We start from the raw sequence: 20,819 nt of genomic DNA on the forward strand, positions 1-20,819 counted from the left end.
GGATTCAAATTCCTCCAAATGACTCTGGCTTAGTCAATTCACCCGCTTGGTTCTGTAGAAGAAGGGGTTCGGACCTAGCGAACTCAAAGCTCCCTTTCAGCTGTAAATCCTCCTTTCTTCCACTTTAAAGATTTCTGATTCTCTCCTCCTGCTCCCTCCCAGTAAAGACCTTCTGCAGTCTGTGTCTTAGGAGATTCCCTTCCCCCTCTTCCAAGTGTCTAACTCATTTGAAAGACTGAAGGGAGGAGAGCAACGTTTATGTTTCCTCTTTTTTCTTCTTCTAGACCCATTTCTTTTTTTAAATACTACCCTCACCCCCACCCTTTTCCTTTCGAAGAAGGAGGGACGGCCGGGCTGCCAACTGTAATCTGATTCTCTGTGCTAAACTTCCATAAAGTGCGCGCATCCGTCCGCCCGGCCCACTCTCTCTGGGCTTCTGGCCCCTGGCGCGGCGCGGTGCGGGGAGGGAAGGAGGGCAGGCGGAGGGAGGGGGGAGGGAGGACCGGCCGGGCCAGGCTGCGGGGTTCCCGGAGGCTGCGAGGGGAGCGCACTGCAGCCAGTGCCACATCACAGCTTTCAGCCGAGGCGGCAGCGGACAAAGGGCGCCCCCCATGTGGTCAGCATTCCCGCTCCCGCTCCTGGTGCTCGGCTCCCTGAGCGGGCTGACGGCGGCTGGCCCCCGCTGCAAGCCCGACCAGGACACCATCGGTAAGAGAGGGGGCCACGGCCACGTTCTGGCCCCCGGGAGATGGGATCCCTCGGGGGAGAAGGGAGCCACACATCTAGGGGCAAGAAAATATGTTGCCTCAGCCCCATTGAGGGTTTCTGCCGGGCGCGATCCGGGCAAAGGGGCAGAGAAGTCTTTTACTAAGAGACGAGAGAGGCTTGTGGGGCTGAGCAATGAATTGGGAATGGGAGGTAAGGTTGAGGCTGCACAGAACGTGGCCCAGCTCCGGGGAGAGGGCGTTTCAGCCGGGTACCACTTCTGCGGGTTGCATCAGGTCCTTCTGTGTGGCCACGTGGTGGGATGGGGGTGGGCGAAGTCCCGTGAAGGGGTGGCTTCCAGCCACGTAGGGCTGGGAGGCTGCCTCTGCCGGCCAGATCAGGGCCATATGGCTTCTCTTATCTGTGTGTTTGCAAAGAGGGGGAGGGTTCCTTGCCTTTCCAGGAACCCTGGTCAGCCCGGGATTCAGTCCGGGTGAACTTTTGATCCACTAGAGTGAAGGTACCTCAGGTCTCCGGATAACACTGCTGTGTACAGAGGAGGCTAGGCCGGGGAATACAGATTGAGAACGGTGGGGGATTAGAGAGAGAAGAGGGTCTTTTGGGGGTGATTGATAACCATTTTGTGGATTAACAGGGTCAGAAAATATGAGAGGGAGTCCCAGCCCCCCAAGCTCTACTCAGATTTGCCTGTTTAGGCAAATGCTGAGGATTTATGTTATTCGCAATTAAACAAAGAAGGGTGCAGTGTAACAGAGGAAATACACTTTCCTGGGATCCAGAGGACCTAGGTTCTCTCTTCTCTAAGCACAAACTCTGCCCTGTCTATGGACCTAAGTCGTGTCACTCTGAAATCAAGAACTCATATTCCTTCTGTGCAAAATGTCACATAAGGGAGGGTGAGGTGGCGGACAAGATAATGTCTACTTAGGTACCCTTGCGCCAATAATCATTTGTTTTCTTAATTTCTCTCCCAGTTTATCTTCCCAGTTGCCTGTCATCTTTAACTTTCATAGATTCCTGACATTCTAAATTCATTAATGACTTTCAAAACTTTCAGTTTTGGAATTCTAGGTTCTAACATCCTTTCCATCTAAAATCCTTAAGACATTCTATTTCTAAGATCCCCGAGAACTCTTGATTTTCTATTTCTTAAGTTCTTTTTCCTATTTCTTCAGTGATTCCATGAAGCTGTGATCTTACTGATGTAGCTAATGAATACATTGGTGCAGAATGCCACCCACACAAGTCCTGTGGCTCCAAGCAATCTTCCTATGCATTGTTGTTCAAGTATTTCTCTAAATCAAGAACTCATATTCCTTCTGTGCAAAATGTCACATAAGGGAGGGTGGGGTGGAGGACAAGATAATATCTACTTAGGTAGCACACTCTTTGTGTTTTGTTTTGTTTATGATGTGAAAACCTGTAGAATAACTTCTTTAATTAATGTAAAATTCAGCATATGACCTAAAAATAAGGATTTGGACTAGATTGTTTCTCAGGTTCCTTTCAGCTCTGAAAATTATAATTATATGACACTCTACCTGATCTTCTGGAAGGAGAACTAGGATTGATAAGTGAATGTTACAAGGAAGACAAATTTCAGTTCAATATTATTTTCTCACTAGAGCTGCCCAATGATGGAACAGATTATGAGGTAGTGATCTATTCATCACTGGAGACATTCAAGAGGAGGCAAGATTTCAAGAGGTCCAATCCCAAGATTTTGATTAAAAAATAAAAAAACCAATATTACTATGAACAGGAGTATGTCCAGAAGAGACTATCCAGTTTGATGAGAGGAAAGAAACTATATTCAAGGCTGAGTGAAAGCACTGGGTTTATTTCATCTAGAAAAGAGAAGATATGGGGATACTGGTAAAGAGAGCCATGAAAAATGGAAGAAAGAATTAGATCTAAAGGTATAGTGAAGAGCAAAGATCCAAGAGTAGGTAAATTTGGATTCTTATTCCAAGTCTGTCCCTTGCTAGCTATGCAATCTTAGGCAAATCCTTTATGTCTTAGGGTTTGGTTTTCAAATACATAAAATCATGGAGTTAAACTACATTATCTCTAAGCCTTAGAAAGGGAATTTTTTATTTAATGACATTCTATTTGGTGAGAAAGGGGAAAACTTGGATGAATAAATGCATGTTAAGAGACCAAATAACACAAAGGAAGGGATAATGCTATGGGGGTGGGAGGTGAAAGCTAGCTCATCTTACTGTCTGACCTCGGACAACCTATTTGTATTTCAAAATAAAGATATTGAGCTCAATATTCTCTAAGTGATTTCCCCCAGCTTTCAATGCAAGATTCAATGATAGTACATTAGTTATAAGCAGGCACGTTTCAGTTTTATGTAACTCTACCATTAGAGCTGTCCAACAAGGAAATGGCTGTCAGTAAGCTTCTTGTGACCGAAGTTGCTCAAGAGGAGGCAAGATAAACATTTGTTAGGAATGCTTTAGAGAGGATTCCAGCAGTTTGGAAGAAATGATCCAAGGTTCTTTCCAACTTTGTAAGTTTCTGGAACCCAGAACGTCTATAATTTTCAATATTTCAGATAAAATGTGTACCCTTAACTGCTAGCAGCAGTGCCACCTGCTGCTCAAAGTAAAACACTTCAAAAAGTCACAGAATCACGATGCCAGAGACAAACCTCAGATATTATGTGTATCAGGACTTCATTATTATTATTATTATTATTATTATTATTATTAAATTTTTGCATCTGTCACGGGCCTTTTTAGCACATGGTGAAGCCTACAGACCCCTTCTCAGAAGAATATTGTTAAATAAATGAAGAAAGTGTCCCAACTGAATTCATGAATCTTCCAGGGTCCAGGAAATCGAAATTAGAAATGATTGATCCAATACAAACTCTTTTTCATTAACATGTCATAAAATCATACATTTTCAGAGGCAAAAAAATCTCTGAGGACTTATAGTCCAACTTCAACTCAGAATATGAATCTTCTCTACCAGATCTCCAAACTAGTTCATTCCATCCCTGGAGAGTTTTTATCAGTAGATATTTATTTCATGTATTGAGCCTCTATGTAACTTATGCTTCTCTTTGTTCTAGTTTTCTTCTTTGGGACCAAGCAAAATAACATGATAGTTCTTCAAATCTATGTGTTCTTTAATTCTTCTCTCCAATCTAAACCTCTCTAATTCTTTTAATTATTCCCTGAATGATTTGTTTTCAAATCATATTGTTGACAACCTTCCCTCAAATATTATCACACTGGCTGATGACCTTAAAATTAAATATGGCATCTAGACCTGCCCCTAGTATTGTATTATCTAGATTTGTCTGCTCAGGATGGAGGAGAACCAGGAATGTCTAATTCCATGTTTTGAACCCTTTATCTATATAAATACAATCTTAATTAACTAAGGGAGCAGTTAGGTGAAGTGCTGGATATGGAGTTAAGAAGACTCATTTTCCTGAATTCAATTCTGGTCTCAGATACTAGCTGTGTGACTCTGGGCAGGTTGCTTAACCCTATTTGCCTCAGTTTCCTCATCTAAAATAAGCTATCTTTGCAATGGAAACCCTGAATTAGGTTATAAAAAGCTTGACATGACTAAAAAATGACTGTACAACAACATAAGTTGGCTAAAAGATCAAGTGGTCCAGAGAAATGAATATTAGCTCTAGAGTTAAAGATGGTGGACTTCTCATCCCTATTATTTTGTGATACTGGAAAAGCCACTTTTCATCTGTTGGACTTAGTTTCCTTTTCTATGAAAAGAGAGAATCAAGGTTATCTCAACTTTTTTGAACTTTAAATTTAATGATCAAAAATATTTTTTATATTTAGAAGATATCTTATTTTTAGATACATTATACTCATGAAATAGATGGATTGATTTAATGCTTATAGTCCAACTCAAGGCAAAAGGCTATTAAATCTTAGTCTTGAGAACCAAAGAATAAACTGAAGAAGAGCACATGGCTTTGTCCTCAATAAATAGTTTCTATTCCTTTTTGAGAAAGCTGGCTCAGCAGAAGCTCCCCTGACTCCAAATTCAGGGTCTTCTACTCAGAGAAGCAACATGACTTGCCTGAACACATGGAATTTAGAATTGAATTGGTCTTTAGAGATGTGTGGACATGTGGGGATTTGAACTCAGCTTTTCTGACTTAAATTGTATGGAACATTAGACCATAGAATCAGAATATCTGATCTGGAAAGGATTCACAGATTAATCTTAACTAATCCTAAGAGTCCAGAATTTAGGAAGTGCTAGTCCTGCTAATCTTTGGACTGGTCAGACAGAGCTCCTGATAATCCAGATTTCTGGATGCCATATTTTGGGAAGGGTATTGACAAGCAGAAATATATTCAGAGGAGAATGAATATCATATGAAAAAACTTAAGAATAGACAATATAAAAGTTTCTGAAGGAAGTTGGAATATTTTGTCTCAAGAAGAGAATATTTGGATAATTTCTGACCAAGAATTCCCTTGACAACATTATTAATAATGGTTTTCCAGCCTCTGCCTGAAGATTTCCACTGAGAAGGAACCCACTTTTAAGCCTGTTTCTTCCAATTTTTAATAGCTCTGATTGCTAGAAAGTTTTCCTTAGATCTAGATCTTCCTCTTTGAAACTGCTAGAGTTGGTAGAGGTCCAAGGACACAGAATGGAAAATGAGTGAGCTGGAAGGAACCCCACTCAGAATAGGAAATGTCAGATTTTTTAGAATATCAGAGCTGGAAGGGATCTTAAAACCTGAAATATCAAATTCTTTATAATATTAGAACTAGATGAGATCTCTGAACATGAAATGTCCCTGGAATAATAGATCTGGAAGAACCATTAAGCATGACATATCAGAAACCTCAGAACATCAGGGGGCAAATAGATGACAGAATGGATAGAGAGTCAGGTCTGGAATCAGGGAGACCTAATATCAAATCTGGTATCAAATACTTATTAACTGTGAAATCCTGGGCAAGTCGCTCAATTCTGCTTCAGTTTCCTCATCTGTAAAATAGCTGCAAAAGGAAATAGCAAATCATGGTAGTATCTTTACCAAGGAAACCCCAAATGAGCTCATGAAGAGTAGGGCACAACTGAAAAATGACTGAACAATATAGAACATCGGAAATGAAAGAAACTTTAGGACATGGAATATCAAGGTCCTTGGAATATCAGGGCTGGAAGATAATGCAATGTTAGAGTTTTTAGAAAATCAGAGCTGGAAGAGCCCTTAGGACATAGAATGTCAGATTCTTTAGAACATTAGGGATGTTGGGGAAATTAGCAGGGAATCATTGTAACTTTCCCTTGTTCTCCTCCTTTGGGCAATTATAAAATAGCAACCCAAGACAAGTCTTGGAATAATAGAATCTGTGAGGAGATGAGGTGAAATAATTATTTAGCATAGGAAATTTGGAGGATTGGCAGGAGTTCATCTCTCAAGTGTAAAAGGGGACACAGTGCAGGACAGAAAGCTTCCCAAGTGAGTTAGCAGAAAGCCCCACCTCATATCTTCAACATGGAGAAGATCCAACTTACTTCCAGTTGATCAATGATGGACAGAAACAACTACACCCAGAGAAGGAACACTGGGAAGTGAATGTAAACTGTTAGCATTACTGTCTATCTACCCAGGTTACTTATACCTTCGGAATCCAATACTTAACGTGCAACAAGAAAATTGGATTTACACACATGTATTGTACCTAGGTTATATTGTAACACATGTAAAATTTATAGGATTGTCTGTCATCAGGGGGAGGGGGGGAGGGAGGGAGGGGATAATTTGGAAAAATGAATACAAGTGATAATGTTATTTAAAAAATTACTCATACATATATAATGTCAAAAATTTTTATAAATAAATAAAATTTAAACAAACAAAAAAAAGAAAGCCCCACCTCAATAAATGAGCAGATACTGAGCCCCAGTGTGATGGAAGGGGAAATGCCAACACCAGGAACCCCACATTCCTTAGCATAGGCAAGGCAACTAGTGGATTCTAGCTGTGGGAACCATCATGCTCTTTGACAAAGCTCTGGACAAACAGGCTTCTTCCAGTGGCCAGATCTCCATGTGCTTCAGCACTGTTTGGGGCAAACAGGCATTTTTCATCAACCATGTCTTCAGCACAGCCTGAAGTAGGTAGATGCTAACCCTATGGGTACCTAAGGAAACAGGTAGCCACCAGCACAAATCCCAACAGACTTCAATATAGCCCTTGGAAAACAGGCAGCCTTCAAAAGCCAGACTGCCATGTGCTTCAGCACTGGAAAAACACGGAAAATAGAGCCTAAGCATGCATCAGGCACCACCACTAGGACCCCAGCTCAGTACCAGGTAAACTGTCAGAATACAGACTTTATTAGCACCAACTGCCCTTTACCCCACCACCTCAACACAGTACCAGACAGGAGGGTCCCCTGTGGGCTTCTGGGCAATATCAATACAGCACCAGGTAAATAGCCACAGTACCAGGTAAATAGGCAGAATCTGCAGCTACCATTACAAGAAAGTTGGGGCAGTGTCCCTTCTATCTTGGGAGTAGAACTCAAACTTAAAAGCAAGGAAAAAGGCCAAAAATGAGTAAAAAACAACACAAAAGAATATGACTACAGAAAGTCATTATGGTGACTGGGAAGACCAAGTCACAAACTCAGAAGAGGACAATGATGTCAAAATACCTGTGGGCAAGCCCCCCCCCAAAAAAAGTAGAGAGTGGTCTCAAGTCCAGAAAGAATAATTGGAAAAACTGAGAGAGGAATGTGAAGATTATATAAGAAAGATAGAAGAACAATTTTGTAAAATAAATGAGAATGATGAAAGAGAATTATGAAAAAAGAGTCAATAGCTTGAAAAACTGTTTTAAAAGTAGAATTGGCCAAATGGAAAAGGAAATACAAAAACCTACTTAAAAAAACTCCTTAAAGAGTACAATGGGTCAAATAGAAAAGAAAAGAAAAAAGCTTATTAATTCAAACAAAACCTTAAAAGTTAGAATTGGAAAAAAAACACAACAGATCTGCAAAATAGATCCAGGAGAGGAGTATCAGAATCACTAGACTACCTGAAAGTCATAATCAAAAGGAGAATCTAAACAGCATCTTTGAAGAAATTATCAAGGGAAATTGTCCTGATATCTTGGGAGCGGAAGACAAAATAGATATTGACATAATTCACAGATATCTCAAAAGAGAGATTATAAAATGAAAACTCCAAGGAAGATTATAGCAAGATTTTAGAACTATCAGGTCAAAGGAAAAATATTACAAGTTGCCAGAAAGAAACAATTCAAATATTGGGGAGTCAGAATCAGGAATTCACAGGATTGGCAGCTGCAACATTAAAGGACTGGAGGTCATGGAACATAATATTCCAGAAAGCAAGAGGTCTAGAACTATAATCATTTAAGTGGAAAAAATTAAGCATATGTCAAGGATAAAAATGGTCATTCAATGTAATATAAGTATTTCAAACTTTCATAAGAATAACAGAATTAAAGCAAAAATTTGACCTCCAATATCAAGACCCAAGAGAATCATCAGCAGGTAAAAAAGAAAACATTAGAGATTTAATAGAGTTAAACTATTTACATCACTAATTAGAAGATGATACTTGTAATTCTTTTTTTTTTTTTTTTGAGGCTGGGGTTAAGTGACTTGCCCAGGGTCACACCTAGGAAGTGTTAAGTGTCTGAGACCAGATTTGAACTCTGATCCTCCTGAATTCAAGGCTGGTGCTCTATCCACTATACCACCTAGCTGCCCAGATACTTATAATTCTTAAAAATTATATCATTAATAGTACACCTAGAAAGAATATATATACATATATAGACAGAGAATATGGGTATAACGTGAATTTGGGAGAATGACATGAAAAAATTTAAGGTATGAGAAAGAGGAATAGGTGCAGAAGGAAGGCAGAGGTACAATGGTGTAAAATGTTTCATATGAAGAACTATGAAAGAACTATTACAGAGGAGGAAAATGGGGGGGCAATGAATATCATGTTAACCTTACTCTCATCAGTATTGGCTCAGAAAGGAAATAAAATATACACATTTATTTTCTACAGGAAAGTAGGAAGGGTTAGGGTTAGAGTTGGGACTGAGAGAAAGAAAGACAGATAAGGAGAGAGTAGCAAAGGCAAAAACTAGTGAGGAGGAAAAGGATTTTTTTTTTTTAATTTTTTATTTTATTTTATAATTATAACATTTTTTGACAGTACATATGCGGAGGAAAAGGATTAAAAGAAAATGACAAGCAAAAAGAAGAATAAAATGGAGGGAAATGTGTAGGTAGTAATCATAATTATATATATATATATATAATATAATATAATATTACATATCTAAATCATGTGAATGTGCAAATTAGAAGAACAAGGAATAATCTACTGTTCGATCTATGGGGAAGGAGAGAATTCATGACCAAACAAGAGGTAGGGAGAATTACAAAATTCAAAATAAATAATTTAGATTATATTAAATTAAAAAGTTATTGTATAAAGAAAACCAATGTAACTAAGACCAGAAGGAAAGCAGAAAACAAAAAGACAATCTTTTCAGCCTGAAAAAGACCTAATTTTTCACATATATAAAGAAGAGTCAAATTTATAAGAATACAAGCCATTCACCAATTGATAAAGGATATGAATTCAGTTTTCAGATGAAAAACTCAAAATTATCTCTGGGCATATGAAAAGTGATCTAAATCACTTCTGATTAGAGAAACGCAAATTATCACAACTCTGAGATACCATCTCATACCTATAAGATTGACTAATGTGACAAAAAAGAAAAGTGATAAATGTTGGAGAAGGTGTGGAAAACTCTCTAAAAACTCTAAAACAATGTTGGTGGAGTTGTGAACTGATGCAATCATTCTGGAGAGCAATTTGGAACTATGCTCAAAAGGCAGCCAAACTGTGCATACCCTTTGATTCAACAATACAACTAATAGGTCGATATCCCAAAGAGATCATAAAAAAGAGGAGAAAGAGACCTACATATGCAAAAAAAATATTTATAGCAGTTCTTTTCATGGTGGCAAAATTAGGGAATGCTTGAATAAGTAGTGGTTTTGTGAAAATAAAGGAAACTATTATACAATAAGAAATAATGGACAGGCAGATTTCAGAAAAATCTGGAAAGATTTGCACAAACTGATGCAAAATGAAATAAGCAGAACTAGAAAAACATTGTATGAATTACTCAGTTCTTTTCAGCAACACCATGATGCAAAGAAAGTATGGGCTCACAAAGGAAAATATTATGCACATCAAGATAAAGAACTAATGGACTGAATGCAGATTAAAGAATATTTTTTTCACTTACTTTACTCTTTCTTGTGATTTTTTTTCCTTTTGATCTGTTTTTTTTTTTGTTTTACAACTAATATGGAAATATTATTTTCAAGATAGCATGTATAAATTTATGTTAAACTTATACATGTTTGTCATCTTTGGAAGAAGGAATGAGAAGGGAAGGAGGGAGAAAAATTTGGGACTAAAAATCTTGTAACAATGAATGCTAAAAATTTTCTTGATATATGATTAGAGGAAAAATAAAATACTATATTTTTGTTTTACCTAATAGTATTTTCTTTTCCCCAAAATTACACGTAAAGGCAATTTTCAACATTGATTTTTGTAAGATTTTAAGTTCTAAATTTTTCTCTCTCCCTTTCCTCCCCCCTCTTAAGACAGTAAGCAATTTGATATAGGTTTATATATACAATCATGTTAATCTGTTTCCACATTAATCTGTTTGGAAAGAGGACTCAGAACAAAAGAGAAAAACCAAGAGATAAGGAAAAAATGAAAATAGTATGATTTGATCCTTTGATCTGTATTCAGACTCCATGGTTTCTTTTTGGATGTGGTCAGTGAAAAAAAAAAACAAAAAACTATTAAAACATATTATCGTACCAAGTCCCTTTCTCTTCCACACACAAACAAAAACCCAAAAACATTAGGAATGTTCGCACTTATGTGGGCCAGGGCCCTCATTTGACAGGTGCTAATTCTTCTTTCCATTTTGTTCCCATGAGTGTTAAAGTTGGAAGTGTGGGTGCCACACATAGTGTTGGGACCCTGGTATATTTTTCTCTGGTTCTTCTGAAGTATTGAATTTTGTCATGGTTTGTCAGGTTCCAAATTAGGCCATTGTAATCATATGAAAGGCACTGTTTAATGTCCTAAGTGTCGGTGACTCATGGGCTAAAACAAGCTAATTTACCCAATAAATTCACACTTAACATATGCCCACGGGAACATTTATGCCAAATGGGTAGGAGCTGTGAAAATTGCCACTTCTCATTTGATTCGCTAGATAATAACATGATAATAACTGCAATGATAACAATAATACCTGATCTTTACATTACATTTTGGGAGTTTGAGGGTGTTTTACATGCATTAGCTCACTCGATCTCCACATTACATCATGGTAAGAATACACTTTATTATTTTCAAAATTATATCCTAATAACTCCTGGGGGAGAGGGAAGGGGATGATTTATCCACAGACATGCTGCTAATAGCACTCTTACCACTAGAACCCTGGTCTCCTAATATTAAATTTGTTTTTCATTTCAGAAATGTCTCTCTCTTTCCCTCCCCCATCAATGTGTTATTAATGTATTCACTGAATTGTATTAGAAAGGCTGGAAAATGAGGTTATTCAATAGCTTTAAGGTTGTTTGTATGTAGTCAAGAAAATGAAGTTATTTAATAATTCTGAGGTTGGTCATATTGGGACATATTGTCAGCTTTAAAAAGCTCCATTTATATAATGTCAACTAAGTAACTTGAGATCTGTCAGATTACAAGGTACTGAGCTAGAGGTTGAGGCTACAAAGGCAAAAACAAAGGAAACCTACAGAAAATTGAACACAAGCAAGTAAATACAGTTTATATCAGTGGTCCTCAAACTTTTTAAATAGGGGCCACTTCACTGTCCCTCAGACTGTTGGAGGGCCGGACTAGAGTAAAAATAAAAGCTCACACTCTGTCTCTGCCCCTCAGCCCATTTGCCATAACTTGGAGAGCCGCATAAATGTCCTCAGCGGCCGTAGTTTGAGAACCCCTGATTTATATAAAGTCATTTCATAGAAAGTACTAATAGCTGGACAACCAAGGAAGGTCTCACATAGAAGGTGATGCTTGAGCTGGCTTCTGAAAGAAGTTAGGAATTCTACTAAATAAAAGAAAAGAGAAAGGGCATTCTGGTCATATTTGCAAAGACCTAGAGGTGGGAGATTGAATATCATGTTCAGGAAAATAGCTAGCTGAATAATTCTAATGAAATGAAGATGGCGAGAAGGGGAATAGGATAAAATAACATTGAAAAAAGATATTCATGTTCACCATTTCATTGCTATATTGCTTGAAAATAGTTTAATAATATACTAAATTTGAATTCTTTGTACTGTATACTCTTTAAATTCTCTGTAATGTATATTCTGTGAATTCTATGTATTGTACGCTCCATGTACTCCTTCTCTGGGTCTCCATTTTTTGATCTCTAAAATAAAGATCCCTTACAGCTCTAAATCATACATGTTTTAAAATGTTATTTTTGAAATAAATTCAAATTCCAAGTAAATTCAAATTTATTTTTCAAACTTGTTAATATCAGTTTTTCTCCACCTCCATTTCCCAGTATATCTCTCTTGCTCTGAAAAGCCATCACTTATATAGTGGCCAAAAGAAAAAAAAATTAACCAAATCCCAAACAACTTTAAAATTATATATGGTATTCCATATCCTGCGCTTTACAAAGAAGGGAGGGAGATACATCATCAAATCTATTTTGGTACACCAAACTTGGGTACTTTGATTTCATAGCATTTGATTTTAATTGTTTTGCTATTCTTTGCATTTATGTTATTGTAGTCAATTTTATGTTGTTTTTCTGCTTTTGCTTTCTTCTCTCTGTATCACTTTATTACAGACCTTCCCATGCTTCTCTGTCTTAGAAGCATCATCTCTTACCATGCAATGAGTAATCAACAAACAAGTATTTATTAAGAACTTGTTATATTCCCTCGGCAGTAAGAAGCTTCATTTTCCTGAGTTATCTGCTTTCAGACACTTAGCTGAGTGACCTCAGGCAATTCACTTAAATCTTTTTGCTTCTGTTTATTCATGTGTAAAATGAACTGGAGAAGGTAATAGCAAACCTTATCTTTGCCAAGAAAACCTCAAATGGAGTCACAAAAAATTGGACACAACTGAAAACAACTAAATAACATATGCCAAGCCTAGTGCTAGATACTGAGAATTCAAATACAGTCAATGAAACAATCCCTGTTCTCTTTCGTTACATTTACAAAGTATACTTTGTTCAGACATTTTCCCAGTAGATGCGTATTTGCCTTGTTTCCAGTTCTTTGCTACTACAAAAAAGTTGTGTTATAATTATTTTATTATATATGTATCTTTCTGAGATATTATTACCATTGAATCTCTCAAAGGAGATGGACAATTGGTCACATTTTGGGGCATAATTTCAAATTAATTCCCAGAATGCTTAGCCATCCACAATTCCACCAAGAATGTATTTGGATGCCCGAAACACTTTAGTATTTCATGGATCCCTGATTTTATCTCTGTGGGGATTCCCTGCTGATCAAAGTCTCTCTACATGTTATCAGTCATTCTTCTTAAGGTCCTGTTGCTGCAAAAAGTCATCTCTTGGCAGCCAGTTCTCCGACAATGAACATTTTTGCACCAATCTTGGCTGATTTTTTGACAACTTTTAAAAAGTCCTCCAGTGGCCCCTATTCGGTATCGTTTTAGTCAGACGTAGCAGAGCCTGTAACCCCTTGGAAACCGTGGAGAGGTTGGAGGTATCATCATGGCACAAGAATGCATCCAAAGAGCACCAATCTGGGAGCTTTGGTACTAGAACAGGAAGAGTGGATCTGATATTAAGCATAGAATAACAGTGCAACAAGGAAAAACTCTAGTATGCTCAGGATCTCCTAGTTTGAAGGACTCATAAACCCATAGATTTAAAGGGGGGAGGGACCTCAGAGACCCTTTACTCCAGTCCTCTCATTTTACATCTAGGCACCAAGATGCCTCAGAAAGGTTTAGTAATGTTATCATCCTCACACAGCTAATTAGCGGCTGAAAAGAAATTTGAACCCAGGTCTTCCTGATTTCAAGTCCAGTGCTCTATTCATTTCTTGGTGATTGATTTATCTATTCATTTCCATGGCTTCACATTGAGTTAGAAACAAAACCTGGACTAGACTCAAAGTCCCCAGCTTATTTTTTTGACCATGCACGGTCAAATGCATGAATGAATTTTTAAAATTGCTAAATGAATCATTAATTTCCTTATTTCCATTGTTTTCAGGAGAATGCCATGGCCCTCCAACTGCAGAAAATGGTACAGTATGTATACATTCATATTGTGGAGTGAGTGTGTGTGTGTGTGTGTGTGTGTGTGTGTGTGTGTGTGTGTGTGTGTAGATTTTAGGTTTTAGAGCATCAAAGACCTGGAGATTTAGAACAAAATCCTTATATTAATTATAAAATAGAGGTGTAGCTGGGGTGTAGATTATTGAAGGGAGTTGACCAAGGCCACATAGGTACTTCTATAAATAGCATAAACAGGATTTGAATCCAAAACCTTTCTGTCTAAATGTTTCTTGATTATTAGGTTATTGAGAGTTGTTGTAAAACAAGACAGGGAGCATCAGGTTGTGGAGGCCTAGGCATGAAAAATGTTTCCTGTCAGCAACATACAAATAGATTAGAGGTGGGTGAAAGAAGGTTAAAGATAGGAAAATCATTTGGGGGCTATATGCAATGGTCCAAAGGGAGATCGCTAGGGGTATATAGGGAATGATACTGAGACTGGAGAGGATATGATACACATAAGAGATGTTATATGGTCATAGTTCCTAAAATTTGGTGACTGATGGATAGGACAAGTAAGGGGAAAGAAAATGTCCCCCTCACAATTTTATTGTCATGAACTTGAGAGATTGGGTTAAATGGCAGTATCCCAAACTAAAGTGCAGCCAGACATCTATGAAGCCTTCTCTCTGAATCCCAGAATAAATTCATTTAGCTCAGGCACCCACTTTCACCCCTCATTTCTCATTGTTGGGATATGTAACAGTAGGAGTCATCCTAAGCTAACTGAAAAACTGTTCCAGGGATGCTGTATTTATTTTGCCTATCCATGGGATTTCTCTCTTTTTCTTCTACTCTCTGTCCCTCCCTCCCTCTCTTCCTCCATTTCCTTCCTTCTCTTCCTTCCTTCCTTCCTTCCTTCCTCCCTTTCCTTCCTTTCCTCTCCTTCCTTCCTTCCTTCCTTCCATCTCCTTCCTTCCTTCCTCCTTCCTTCTTTCTTTTCTTTCTTTCTTTCTTTCTTTTCTTTCTTTCCTCTTTTCCTTTCTTTCTTCTTCTTTCTTTCTTTCTTTTCTTTCTTTCTTTCTTTCTTTCTTTCTTTCTTTCTTTCTTTCTTCTTTCTTTCTTTCTTTCTCTTTCTTTCTTTCTCTTTCTTTTTCTTTCTTTCTTTCTTTCTTTCTTTCTTTCTTCTTTCTTCCTTCCTTCCTTCCTTCCTTCCTTCCTTCCTTCCTTCCTTCCTTCCTTCCTTCCTTTCCTTCCTTCCTTCCTTTCCTTCTTTCTTTCTTTCTTTCTTTCTTTCTTTCTTTCTTCTTTCTTCTTTCTTTCTTTCTTTCTTTCTTTCTTTCTTTCTTTCTTTCTTTCTTCTCTTTCTTTCTTTCCTTTCTTCTTTCTTTCTTTTTCTCCTTCCTTCCTTCCATTCTCTGCCTCTATATGTGTCTATCTTTATCTGTCTCTAACAAAAGGCAGTGTGGTAGATACAATAGATATTGAGATGGCCTCAGAATCAAGAAGCCTGGGTTTAAATCTCTGACTACAATCCTGAGCAGATCACTTAATATCTTTGTGATTTAGGCAATTTTATAAGATCCTTATATTTCAAAGAAAGTACCAACCTGATCTCATAGAAGAAGTTCCCTATACCTGTGAAATCCTAATCTTCTCTTGTTCAGGATCATTAATCTCCATCTGTCCAGCTATATCTGTCTATGTTTCTTCCTCTCCCCCCCACCCCTGTTCAGGGTATTTAGATATTCAGAGCTTCCAGACCCTAGAAAATCTGGAGGTTGCAGGATGTATTGAATCAGACATCCTTAGCCTGCTTATTCTGCTTACCACACAGTCTTGTTATTTTCTAAAGAGAGATAATTAGTAGTTATGCCCAGTAATCAAATCTAATTCCCTTCTTAGTCTAGAGAGAAAACAAGCAAACAAAACATTGCCTTTTTCTGATGTAAATTTTGTAACTATATAAATGAGCCTCTTGGTTTTTCCTAATTTAGAATGTCAGAGAAGGTGATGTGATCCAAGCAATTTATCACCTTATTTGATCTGAGCCTTTGAAAGAATTCAAAGCAAATGGGTTTTGAAATGAAGAAAGTTGTTTGTTCCTGTGTCATTATTTGACAAAAGGCAGCTTGGTTTAATGAGTTTACAAGAAATGTATTGGAGGTTATTGAACACATGCTGTTTGTGGGTAGATGTGCTGCTTGGAAGATCTGCCAGAAAGATCTTGCTCAATGCAGACTAGGGATGATTTAGTTCAATATTCATCTTACGTATGAAGAGACTGTGGTCCACAGAGGGAAATAACTACCAAAGACTCTCATTAGCTCTTGTTTTGTTTATTTGCAATAGCTTCCTAATGAATCTTCCTCCCTTATTTCCCCTGTCTCATCTCTACTATAAACCATTTCTCATACAACTAGTAGAATTATCTTCCTTATGCAAAAGTCTTTTACTGTTATATTTCAAATCTTTCCTTGGTTCTCTGTTATTTTCAATTATTTAAACTTGTTTTGCCTGGCATTCAAGGTTTACTGACTGCCTCAATATGCCTCTAGTTTATTTTTTGGCCTAATGTAATATTCCCCACCATTTACTTTGGGTTCCAGTCAAGATGGACCATTCTGTGTTCCCCAAACCTGTCCCATAATGCATAATGCATTACATATATGCATACATGCATAATAATATGTGTTTTTCTGGAAATTACACATCTGTATCTAATACCTTTAGGAGTATAAGGAAGTGTAGTTGTGTGTATTTGCACATTGCTTCCTTATTAAACTATAAACTCCATAAGAGCAGAGACCATATGATATCTAAACCCTACCATTTCACCCATCACTTAGCATAATGTTCTGTATATTTGGGAGTTGTTATTCTTTAGTCATGTCTGACTCTTCATGATCCCATTTGGAGTTTTCCTGGCAAAGATATCGAAGTGGTTTGCCATTTCCTTCTCCAGCTCATTTTACAGATGAAGAAAGTAAGGCAAACAGAATAAAGTGACTTGTCCAGGGTCACACAACTAGTAAATAAAGACAAATTTGAACACAGAAAGATGCATTTTCTTGACTCCAGGCCTGGCACTCTACCTACTATACTACCTTTCAATGATCTGTATATAGTTGGTGTTTAATAAATATTTTTGAACTAAATTGAATAGTCTGACATTATAAGCATGATAATAAAACAAAAAGAAAATTTATACTTTAGTGTTTTAAAATATTTTTACATTAAATACAATTGAATTTTTTAAATTTTAAATTTTGACTAGATCAATCCATTCATTCATTCTTTTTTTTTTCTATTCAATTCTTTAGCTAAGTGCTTTCTACATTATAAAACTGGGTAACATGATGGGCAAAATAAACATTTTTGATTAGGGTGGTCTCTGCTTTCAAAGTGTTTACAGTCATAAGAATACAGACTCCTCAGATTTGATCTCTGCTGCTTGTTGCTGGGATGACCTTCAGAAAAATCATTCAATCTCTCAGAATTTTCCCTTGTAAAACCAGGAGATTGGATCAAAAAACCTCTAAGCTTCTTTCTAGTTCTGCCATTCTATGGTTCAAAGTTCTTTTCAGGTCTATGTTTTAGGTTCTAAAACCTCTTCCATCCCTGAAATTCTATATATAATGTATTAATGTCCCTTTCATTCAAGGCCATACTGCAGACAGCTTAAATTAGCTTTCTAGGACTTCTTGTTAAATTTTCATTATGCGCAGTTTTACACCTTGGAAATCAGCAAATGCTACAAATCTGAGCTTGATTTTTTGTTGTTGTTCTGTTGACTATCTAGACTTAAGTAAATGATGGAAAAATGTCAATTCAGATAAGAGTTAAAAGTATGTTTTCTATACTTTTTTCAGAGACCACTTGGTTGTTAAACATTTACCAGCATATCACTGCTTTTATTCTTGATATTCCTTATGCTAAGGTTCTTTCTAGTTCTAATATTATATAATGTTGGAAGGATTTTTTTTCCACTCTCTGATCACATTTTGTTGTTTCTGCAGCCAAGTGTGTGGACCTTGATCTTCTCTACTGCAATGATGTATCCTACAATAAGACTTTCTATCCCAACCTGCTGGATCAGAAGTCTCGGGAGGTGGTGGAGTTCAGCTCTGAGTATATCCTCCTGAGTGTTATTCACAATTTGCTCCAAGGAGAATGCAATCCCGACCTGAGGTTCCTTGGTTGTTCCATCCTGGCTCCTCGGTGTGACGCAGGCAGAGTCATGAGGCCCTGTCGACCTGTTTGTGAGAGCTTGAGAAAAAGTTGCCAACCTGCCTTTGATGGGATTGACATGGCCTGGCCCTACTTTCTGGACTGTGATCGCTTTTTTGTCAGTGAAGAAGAAGGATGCTATAACCCTTTAGAAAAATTGAGAGGTGAATACATAGGCCCAGAGGCATGAAGCTACTTTAATTCATGCTACATGTTTAGGAAACTCTTTCAGGACATTGGGAAGTAAAAGAGTTGATGGGTTGTGTCTGAATCCTTCCATCATTATCAGATAATGACCATTTGCCAGAATGATAGGGAACATTTATTTGCGCCAGTGTCATGGACTCATAAAATCAAAACTAGAGGGATTTTAGAGACTTAAAAGTTGGCTATTTTACAGTTGAGGAAACTGTGGTAGAGGTTAATTTATCCAGGACCACAATCCTGTCTGAGGCTAGATTTGAATTCAGGTCTTTGTGAATCTAGACCTATTGACTGTGTCACTTAGCTTTCTCTTAGAGCATATGACACAATATTGTCAGTGATGGAAAGCAATCTCAGAAAATAGAATGTGATAGCTGGAAGGGACCTTAGATCAGAAAATATCAAAGCTGGAAGGGATCTTAGAATAGAGAATGCTAGAGATAGAAGGCACCTTAGAACAGAGAATGCTAGAAAAAGAAGAGTCTTTAGAACAGAGAATATCAGGGCTGGAAGAAATCTTGGAACATAAAATGTTAAGGATGGAAGGGATTTGAGAATGGAGAATTTGATGGAAAGGACTTTAGAATGGAGAATTTTAGAGATAGAAGGAACCTTAGAACAGAGGGTGTTAGAGATGGAAGGGACCTTGGATGAGAGAATTTTAGTCAGTTGTAGAACATAGAGCACCTAACAAGGACTTTCTATCCTAACCCCCTTATTTTGTAGAAGAGGGAATCAAGTTTTAGAAAGCTGATGTTGACTTGCTCACACTCACACAATATGTAACATTCCTTTTATTTCCTTTTTTTTTCTTTTGTTAAAGCTTTTTATTTACAAAACATTTGCATAGGTAATTTTTCAATGTTGACCCTTGCAAAACTTTTTGTTCCAAATTTTCCCCTCCTTTCCCCTACCCCTTCTCCTAAATGGCCAATAGTCTAATGCATATTAAATATGTTAAAATATTTATATTCCAATTCCAAAATATTCCAATATATGTATACATATTTATCCAGTTGTCTTGTTGCACAAAAAAAAATCATATCAAGAAGGGGAAAAAAACCTGAGAAAGAAAATAAAATGCAAATGAACAACAACTAAAAGAGTGAGAATGCAATGTTGTGGTCCACACTCTGTTCCCATGATTCTCTCTCTGGGTGTAGATGTCCCTCTTCATCACTGAACAAGTAGAACTGGTTTGAATCATCTCATTGTTGAATAGAGCAAAGTCCATCAGAATTGATCATTGTATAGTCTTATTGTTTCTGTGTACAATGATCTCCTGGTTTTGATCATTTCACTCAGCATCAGTTCCTGTAAGTCTCTCCAGGCCTCTCTGAAATCATCCTTCTGGTCTTTTCTTACAGAACAATAATATTCCATAACATTCATATGCCACAATTTACCCAACCATTCTCCAACTGATGAGTATCCACTCAGTTTCCAGTTTCTGGCCACCACAAAGAGGGCTGCCACAAACATTTCTGCACATACAGGTCCCTTTCCCTCCTTTAAGATCTGTTTAGGATATAAGCCCAATAGAAACACTGCTGAGCCAAAGGATATGCACAGTTTGATCATCCCTCCTCTTTTCACAGGAAACATAGATGAGAATGAAGACATGCCCTCCAACATACCCTCCTCATTTATCCAGTTTATACACCACTCATACCCACAGATGGTGAGAGTGCTGAAGAAGACAGCTTCCCGATGCTCTCACATTGCCAAGACCTACAGCATTGGTCGTAGCTTTGATGGAAAGGATCTTCTCGTGATTGAGTTTTCAAATCGTCCGGGCCAACATGAATTACGTAAGCAAGAGAATATTCTTCATGGATAAGCAAGTTGCGTTATAGAAAGGGACTGAGAATGGATAGAGATTTGGCTAATTATAATGATGGCTAACAATAATGTGAGATGTATTAATGTAAGATAGGCAATGTAACTTCTTCACTAAAGCAACCTCATAGGGAAGCAGAGATTAATACCTTATTACTCTCTTATTTTACAGATGAGGACATTTAGTTCCTGTGAACTAAGGGACTATCTTGTGATCCTTTAACTGTTAGGTGGGCAAGTTAGGATTCAGAAACTGGTTTTCAAAACCAGGTGTGCTCTTTCTGCACATTATATCATCTCTAAAGTAGTCATAGAGTTCTAAGTCACATCAAATCTAGTCCAAGTCCTCCATGTTACAGAATAAGAAACCAAAGCTGACTTCACCAAAGCAATTCATTCAATAAGTGAATCCATATGCTCTGATTCAGATTCTGATTTCTTTCCACTGGACC

At 37.5% G+C, this 20,819-nt stretch overlaps 1 protein-coding gene across 1 annotated transcript in view; it reads left to right on the top strand.

The window, feature by feature from the left end:
- Positions 1-494: 494 nt before the first annotated feature.
- The window catches only part of CPZ (carboxypeptidase Z), a 61,008-nt gene continuing 40,683 nt past the window's right edge, over positions 495-20,819 (top strand). The window contains exons 1-4 of the mRNA XM_074272779.1: positions 495-708; positions 14,090-14,122; positions 18,114-18,488; positions 20,127-20,339. Coding sequence (XP_074128880.1) covers positions 612-708; positions 14,090-14,122; positions 18,114-18,488; positions 20,127-20,339 — 718 coding nt within the window. The 5' untranslated portion in view covers positions 495-611. The remainder of the gene's footprint in view (positions 709-14,089; positions 14,123-18,113; positions 18,489-20,126; positions 20,340-20,819) is intronic.

The sequence above is a fragment of the Sminthopsis crassicaudata genome, chromosome 6 (genome assembly GCF_048593235.1).
Source record: "Sminthopsis crassicaudata isolate SCR6 chromosome 6, ASM4859323v1, whole genome shotgun sequence".
Lineage (NCBI taxonomy): Eukaryota > Metazoa > Chordata > Mammalia > Dasyuromorphia > Dasyuridae > Sminthopsis > Sminthopsis crassicaudata.